We start from the raw sequence: 8,909 nt of genomic DNA, 5'->3' as shown, positions 1-8,909 counted from the left end.
GTGAAGGAGTGTGTGTGAGAGAGCTTCATTTTCCCTTATAAGTAAAGGGAAGAGGAGAATTATACCTGCTCTTAAGTTTTGTGATGAGTGGAGTCAAAGTCCCTGAGACTGAGAGTGAAGGATGATCAAGCCCATTTACTCTTCTTTATCACTAACAGCTCTTGTCTGATTCACCCTTAGGCATGACTGAGCCAACCTTGCTGTTTAACCCTTGCAGCTTTGTATCTGGCCTTCTCCTTCAGCCAGCATGGCTGTGAGGCAGTGGATTGCCTGGACGAAAGCTGGCAGCTCTGTGTTGCATGCTTCAGCAGCTTCCAGCACCAAATTCCCATGTTCTGTCATTTGCTCCTTTACCAGTCCTGTGTGTTGTATCAAAAACTCCTGTCAGCCCCATTTTATGTTCCCAAGTCTCCCTGACTTCACTAGGTTCAACCTGAAGTCTTGTTTATGGAAAGTTACACTATCCTGGACCCTCATTATTCACTCCTTTATCAACCAAGATTCTGCTGTTTACAATGTTACATCATAAAATGGACTTTCAAGAACATTTTAGGGAGTGTCTTTCCCCATCTGCTTTTTCCTGTCCTCCTAGGTGCATTTTGGCACCCAAAACTTTTCCTTCCCCTTCCTTGCACAGATAGAGAGAAATGAGAGATCAGGAAGATCTTTGCCATCTCTATGGTTTAAAAGCCTTCTCCCAGTGACTTAACTGGCTCTACACCCTTCCAGAGGGTAAAAATGTCAGGAATTTCTCTTTTTTGCTGGTGTCATTCTGTTTTTAGAGCCTACTGGAGTCCTAGGCCACTGCTGGAGCCCTGGGACTGTAGTCATGTAGGTAGAAAGCAACTGTGGATTTGAGTCGCAGCATTTTACATCTGCATGTGTATTGCATGTGTAAATGATGATTTACAAACCAAGGGATCCCGAAGGATCATTCTCTGCATCAGCAGTTTGCAAAGTTTTGAAGCACAGCTGGCCATCCCTTCAGCTGCACTGATACAGCAGCTTACAGAGACTCCTAAAAAAGCTCAGGTTAAGATAATGTTCCCCCAAAACCTTTTACACTGGGTTATTTCAGGAATCCAGCCTACAGTGTGGTCCTGTGAGCAGGGAGGAAGGAGAAACGTGCCAAACTGTGGCAACCAGATGAAAGTAAGCAGCCAGAAGACAGGGAGAATATGAAGATGAGGAACCCCTCAGTCTGGCTGTGCTACCAAAGCCCCTCTGAGGCTCTGCGTCTCTGGTAAGCTGTTTCCAGGTCTCTTTTTGCTGACATGAAGCACAAATAGACCAGGACTGAGTGGGAGGAGGGATGCTCTACTGTTCCCAAAGTTTGCAGGAAGGCAGAGGAGAGGCAGCCAAGTGTTACATTCGCTATGCATGTCTTCTCTGGCCAGGGAGGGGGCAGTTCCCCGCGGCTCTGCTTCCAAACCTATCATGCCAGCGGCAGCCCGGAGGCAGCCTGGCTGTCATGAGCAAGTGTGACTCGCTGCTACACCATGCAGCTGAATTATTTGGGGTGGGTGGGCAGTATTTGTCACACTGTGGATGAGGATTTGGCTATGTTAAGCAAGCACATAGGCTGTCTAGGCTGTTGGGTCAACTTTTACTATACACACAGAGGCCTTTGACTTAAACTTACTGGAACAAGACAAATGTGGCAATGGCAAAAGCAACACATACACAGAAGAAGGACAAGATGCTGCACCAGTGCTAAATAATGAAATTTATTGTAGTAGATGCCACATCTAAAGCTGAATGATTCTTAGACTTCATTCACAACCTGTCTAATAGGACCTATGATGAGTATTACAGTCTGGGACTGAGTGTTTAAAAGTGCTCCCTTGACATGTGCAATACTTCTAGGAACACTCAAGTGATAAATTCGTTTTCCAGTGCTTAAGGGAGATTGAGTGTTTCCCTGCTCATGCAAGGAGTCCCTGATCTTACTGCAGATGCAAAACAGACCCAGCTTTGCTGTGATTCTGAACCAAGGGAGGGATGAAATCTCAGTCTTGTAGCATGGAGTCTCTCTGAGTTAATAATAAATTGTTAATAATGAAGATTTGTCTTCCTCCAGGAAGGAAAAAACAATGAAAGGCAGGAGGAGAAAGGTATATTGATGGTTGGGAGGAGTTTTCAGAATTACAAAGGGGAGTCAGCTATACAACTGTCACTAATCGTACTAGGCTAAATACCCAAGGCAGCCTTAGAAGTTGTAGCCTATACAGATTTAGACAAAAACAAATTCAAATGGTATACTGATGACTTTTTGCCCCACAAAGAAGCTTCTAATTTCTAGGGATAATACATGCTACCTAAGTGTGAAAGAGAAACAGAATATACTAATTTTAATGCAAATGGATTTTTTCAGGTGAAAGGCACTGCATAAAAAGTAGAATGGCAGAGCTGTATATATTTTGCCTGTGGTATGTTTACTTACGATTAATTACTGACATCGAGGCTAGTTGTTATAAGGAAATACATGTATTTTTTCAATGAAGCGATGCTTTTACACTTTCAAATCAACTTCTGTTCTTTTAGCACTATTGGAAATTTAAAAATTGCTGAATTTGATCCACGTGGTCATTTTGTAAAGATCCTGAACTGTGCCCCTGAAAAAGAGGAAAGAATTGGGGATTATCTTTTGAAGCAGGACGTCCAAGGTCAAATAGTGGCTGTATTTCAGTTTCCCCCTGAGACCACGATGGGGCCCAAGTCCACCATGACAGTTAGCGTGGTAGGGAGACTTAGTGCCTTTTCTCAGCTGGCAGACTAGGGTACACTCTTAGTGTGATGGTATAGAGACAAACTTGAGTCTGTATTTTCAGAAAGGCTAACACTCACAAATAATGATGAATTCAGAAGAAGCTGCTAATGTCCATCATCAGTGCAAGCCTGGCATTTGCATGACGCATCCAGCATTTCATGTTGCCCAGAAATAGGAAGCTATCCTGGAATAAGTTAACTTACACAATTTGTATATATTCTGAGGTACCACTGGAAATAAAAAGAAAAATGATGTTACTTTCCAGACTCTGCCCACTATCTGAGGACAGCTGTTATCTAGCAGAGAAAGCCATAAACCACTGTTCAGGCAATGGGGCTCTGTTCCTGGCTTTGCCTTGGATGACCTTAGGCAAAACAATGACACTATGTGCCTTAGTTTCCTATTCTGTAAAAGGAAGATAATGATGTGCTCTCCTTTGATGTCATGCCAGAACTATATGTTAAAAATTTCAGTGCATGGGCTGCTGCTCTTCAAAAATTACTTCCCCTCCAGCTAGTTCAGATGTATCTTTTTGCCAGTTTGAATAAGACTTAGAGAGGTAGATAGGATCTAAGATGCAAAGAGTCAGATGACTTCATCATACCCCAGAAAAGCTTTAAATAGAAAACAACAAATATATGCATCTGATATCCATGGTAATGAAAAAGGCTTGAATGCTTAAACTACATGTGACTGAGGCTCGGTTGTAGGTGTAGCTGAGGAACATCTGCCAGCCTCCAGCAACCTCTGGGATGCACCTGCACTCAGTGCAGGCACAGCCTTTGCTGTACTGGGTAAAGTTGCTGGCTGCAAGACACCTTGCAGATCTCCCCAGAAGTTGTTTCTTCCTAGTTGGCTTTGATGTGCCAGCCATTCCCACCTACCCTAAAAGTAGTACTTTCTGAAGTGCTCTGATCAGTCCTGAAGTCAGTGACAAGGTTGCTGTTCCCGTTACAATTAAAGGGCTCTTGGATGAACAACTGACTGAGGTAGGAGGTCCACTACCACTTCTGTTTCAGCATACGCAAGCAGAAAATTTCTGGTGGTTTATTAATTTCAAAGGGTCATATTCAGGCTGCCAACTCTTGCATCTAAAATTCATGTACAATAGTGTCTGTGTCAGACAGCCAGCTAGGGAGGACTTCCAGGCCCCAGCTACCTGTGACAGCAACAGAAAGGCAAAATGCTGAAGTTAGATGCCAATGTAGATGGTTGGAATATGGCCTGAAGCCTCTTTTACCACCAGTGCTTGTTTCTTTTTCCGAAATGAAAATTGAGGCCTCACAGAATAAAAGGAGGCAAAGTCCACGTTCATCACCAAGCTCAATGTGGGTCAATGCAGACCTGTGCGAGCCCTCTTACAAGAAAGCTGGAGATGCAAGCTGGTGGGAGCCCAGGATAGCCAGAGTCAATGCTGTCTTCTGGTGTATGTGTGAAAAAACCACAAATATATCTTGGTAGAGTGCCGTATGGCGAGAACTTTTGAAAGAGAGCATTTGATTTTTTTCAAGATACTTCTTTAAAATCGAATGAGACTTGTTTTGGCTCCCAGGAAATGGTTGAAGCCATTTTCTCACAAATGGCAAATGCCAAATCCTCTAGGAACACCATTTGCAAAAGTGTGTTGTGGTTGTCTTATGTAAGAGAAATGTTTTCATAACAGGTCCTTTTGCTAGTGCGTTAGTGATAAAGGTCACAGATAATTGTGTTCACTTTATAAAGCACAACATCATTAAATCTTTTGTATAAGGATAAAAGTACAAAAAATTTCTAGTCTCCAGTAGAGACAGCTTCTCCCTGAACAGAGGTTATCCAGAATCAAGCAGAGACTGGAATTTTAAAACTGATATCACAGATCTCTTCCAATGCCCCTGGTAATTCAGAAAATAAAAGAAACTGCCTATTTTTAATCTTATTTTCAGCAAGCCAGACCAAAAGGCTCAGGATTTACTGTCACACCTTGAAAAACGTGCCTTTGCTAATCTCTGTTAATCCACAGGAGAGGTACTTGAAAATAATCACTACGACTAAGCTGCGAGTCTTGAAATATAGTTCTTTCAGCTTTGATTTCACAGATCAAATAGTTGACCAGTGTTACAAAAATCAAAAAGGAAAAGGAAAACCTGATGTTTTTACTGAGTTCTTATATAAATATCCAGGAGCCATTTTGTCTTTAATCTAATGGCTGCTTGATCTTTGCAAGTTCGGGCAGCAGATGCCACAGTGCTTCAGAAACCTCCCTCAGATTTTCTTTGGGAGGACCTGGAAAGATTTAGGACAAGCCTTGACTGTGCTACTATTCTCTGTGAGCCCAGTGGTCAAGTGAGTGCCCTGAGCAAAATCACCATGTTTTCTTACCCAGACAGCTCTTATCACTGGACTTCCTTCAGAGACCTTCCTCAAAGTCCTTGTAGAACCAAGCACAAGCAATCCAAACATAAGCAAAGCTGTGATCTCTCTCTGTTAACCTTGCTTCAGTGTAGATGTTAATGAATGTTAATTATTAAGAAAGACTGAAGAAAAACAGTAGATTGATGATGCCACTTGTTGAATGAAAGGCTAATATCCTTACAGCGATTGAAGCAGGGGCTCCACAAGTTTGAATTGCAGCGCACTGTCCTCTTCCACTGTTTCAGCCATGAAAGATCTAGGTATGCCCAGGGCTACTGAGCCCACGGCTGCCCTTTAGTATCTGCCATCCTCTTGGCAACTGTGTTGAATAATTTTAGGCAAACTTCTGTTGACTTGGGGATGAGAAAGAGACCCAAATCATTTTTTACCCTATAGTTGTCCAGTGGTAACTATGATTTCGGTTATTTTTAGCTAGACAAACTCATACTAGTGATAATATGGAAAAGACCTGTGATTTTCATAAACAGTGTAAGTTATACAACTTCCACCAAGGTAGCATAATTTACACCTTACAGCCTGTTAAGTGAATGTTGACTTTGGTCTCACCTTTTCACATTTACTCCTCTTCTAGCTCTGTTTGGCTGTACTTGCTATTACATCAGTGCCAGGGAATCAGGGGCTGAAAGGGAACTTGAAAAGTGATTACTTCTGCCAGGATTACTCCTGGCTGTGGCTTGCCTAGGTAGTTCTGGAAGACCTTTAGTAAGGGAGACTCTACCAGGTCCCCAGGTAATCTGCTTTAGTGCCTCACTCTGTATGCTTAGAAGAACTTTCTTAGTGCCTAAACTGAACTTTTTCTGCCTCAGTTTTAGTCTTTTCCTCCTTGTCCTATCCACTGTGGATGTGGAGAACAAATTGCTTTTTCTTTCTTCAGCAGCCTTTGACATACTTGCAGAATTGTCATGTGCTCTTTTCTCTCCTTCTTTGTCTAGTTTACTTAATTGAAGCAGTGGAATTTCAAGGCTCTCAGATGATGAGTCTACCCTAAATACATTTAAAGACTGGAAATGGATTTTAAAGACCAAAGAAAAAAAGCTGGAATTTGGTGGTTGCGATTGATATTTATCTTTCAAATTATAAATAACTCAGAAATACATTGGACCACCTACCCTTTCAGCCCTTCCTGGTTTGTCTACAACAAACAATTATCTTGATGAAAAAATGTAGAATATAAATAAGCAGTGATACATTGGAGGTTTTTTTCAGGCTGTGGCTTGGTACACTCCTCTCTACTGGAACAGAAGGCAAGGATCGGTGGTGGAAGAGGAAACTGAAAAAATTGAGAACATTGTTATACCAACTTTCTCAACAACAAAGCAAAAACAGGGATGGGAAAATGAATAGGAATTTACAATAACTGATACAGAGTGGAAGAGGGCTGACCCATGGCAAACAAGAAAAAAAAGATAAAACTTCATTAAAAGGTATCTGATGTTCATTGTGTGTACTCTATAATTGCAGCATTATGCCAGACTGGCTCTGTAAGTGAACACTTTTAAATGAGCATCTTGGTAAGAAATTTTTTTAAAGCTTTGGAATGTTGAAAATAAGAATTAACGTTAACCTTCAAACAGGACTCCAGCTCAAAACTCCTGATAGGAGCACGTTCATTGTCAGTCAAGACTAAGTGGAAAGTGAAATCTGAGCAAAATTCTTCTTAAAATGTGACTTTATTATTACATATTAACCTTTGAGCCCCAAGTGTTTGGATGGCACCATTTGGAGACCACAACTTGGAAAGCTTTCAGCCAAAAATGTTGATATTTGCAGAACTATTTACCTTCATCTTGAGAAGGGTGGACCTGAATTCGGTCTTCTCTCAGCCCACTGCGCTCTGAACTGGGCTAGGGACTGATAGCCATTGCTTTCTAAATTGTTTCAAAACTGCCTTTTAGCCTTTGTATCAAACTTAAAATTGGCAGCACTATGAAAAATGTTGTTTATTGGTCTAGCTGCGGACAGTTTAGTTTGGGCACCCAGGTCTCGGTCAGGAACCCCTGGGCAGAGCCATTCACCATTTTGAATAAGGAACGTGATATTGGTGGTTTTTTTCTAAGTCTCTTCCAGAATATTGGTTCCAGGGGCTTTAGAGCTAGGTTCATGACAGAAAAACATGTATTTCAAAAATAGAGGATTAGACAATCTGGATATTTTTTCAGAAAAAAAGTAGGTGACCCTTCTCATGTTTGGGGTGATTGCTGTAAATTTCTTCTCCAGACTGTGGTTGGAGATGTTCAGAAGATGAACAGTTTTCAGCATAGGTTAAACTGGCTGTTCTTCACAAACTTTGTTCTTAAAAATGGCTAAATCACTTTTGCTTAAACTCTTCAAAGAAATTAAGTCAGAAGCAGGGAGAAATTATATAAAAATTCAGTGCAAAGAGTTCAAGTCTGGCAGAATTACAACCAAAGGCAAATGGTAAATTATAATGTGATATGTCAAACAATATAGAAGTTGCAGTTCTTCCACCTACAACTAAAGGCAGAATGTGTCAAATATATGTGTGCTGTTTGTTGGGTATATCGCATAAATTTAATGTATGTGTGCAGTAAACACAGTAAATCTATGCAAAATACAGTAATAAATATGCTAATGCAATACAATAAATAATGCCATAATAGATAAAATATACATGTTTTTTATAGCCTGTGCACATACATGCATGTGCAAAATGTGTGAAAAACACACAGTAAACTCAAAGGAATTTCTGTTTACAGGGAAAAAAAGAGCTCTGCATCTGTTTTACCTAATCAAAGTGCCTGGTCCCAAACTGCACTCTCCAACACACCCTCGCTTTTCTCTGATTAGACCATTAACCATGGGGAATGATGGCAGCAGTTTGTGCAGGCAGTTCCAGTGTCAGTCACCAAGGCCTGACCCCACGCCAGGTGAGTTCAACAGCCGATGTGGTATATACTGTAGTGTGTATAGTGGCAACGGGGTGGATCTTCTGACACAAATAGCTTAAGACTTAAAATATATGTATGTTACCACCTCTTACTTCTATAGCAGTGGTCTCCAAACCTTTATAATTGGACACCCATATCAGTAAAAAATTTTTGAACATACACTCCCAATATATGTACATTTATTTATTTGTAAATTATATACATTTACTACTGCAATAATATATCATGTATATTACAAAACATACACATGAATAGAAATTTAAAAGGATGAGATAAAGATAAAAATTACTATTTTAAAATTTAATTTTATTTAGTAATATTAGAAAAACATTTTCTTCCTGTATCCCAATGGATTGTCGTGCATTCCCCCAGAAGACCACTACTCTATAGAGCTGCATGTCTCAGTAAGATGTGAGGAGGCTATTGTTACTAATACTGATACATTTAGGAAATGAAACAAAATATTATGAATCAGTAAGAGAAAGAGACTCTTATATATTGGCTGTGAATTGTTAATTAGGCAGTGGTGAGAAAGTCAGTGTGTAATTTGGCTACGTCAAACCCAGAAAGCTGTTGAGACACTGGAATGAGTTCAGGGGAGGATGACAGAGCGAAAAAGCGTCTGAAAAGATTGATTCATGAAGATGAAAAAGAGCTAAATGTGTATTAGACAAGCAAGGTGATCATCGTGCGACGCTGTTCAAGCATCACAGCAAGAAAAGAAACAGTCTTAGATCCAGGAAATGTAACTAGAAGAAATAAGACCAAGTGAAACACACAAAGGCTTAGGTTGAATATGTAAATAAAAAGGAGTTTTA

The 8,909-nt window shown here is 40.5% G+C and overlaps 1 protein-coding gene across 1 annotated transcript in view; it reads left to right on the top strand.

Annotated features, from left to right (window-relative positions):
* The window catches only part of LMNTD1 (lamin tail domain containing 1), a gene marked incomplete at its 5' end in the record, with an annotated part of 19,921 nt that extends 13,395 nt beyond the window's left edge, over positions 1-6,526 (top strand). Inside the window, 4 exons of the mRNA XM_009705129.1 lie at positions 2,545-2,740; positions 4,058-4,196; positions 4,974-5,092; positions 6,389-6,526. Of these exons, the coding sequence (XP_009703431.1) occupies positions 2,545-2,740; positions 4,058-4,196; positions 4,974-5,092; positions 6,389-6,526 (592 nt within the window). The remainder of the gene's footprint in view (positions 1-2,544; positions 2,741-4,057; positions 4,197-4,973; positions 5,093-6,388) is intronic.
* Positions 6,527-8,909: the final 2,383 nt, after the last annotated feature.

The sequence above is a fragment of the Cariama cristata genome, unplaced genomic scaffold (genome assembly GCF_000690535.1).
Source record: "Cariama cristata isolate BGI_N322 unplaced genomic scaffold, ASM69053v1 scaffold7188, whole genome shotgun sequence".
NCBI lineage: Eukaryota > Metazoa > Chordata > Aves > Cariamiformes > Cariamidae > Cariama > Cariama cristata.
Note: the sequence above shows the minus strand (reverse complement) of the source record. Positions and strands in the feature narration are given on the sequence as shown.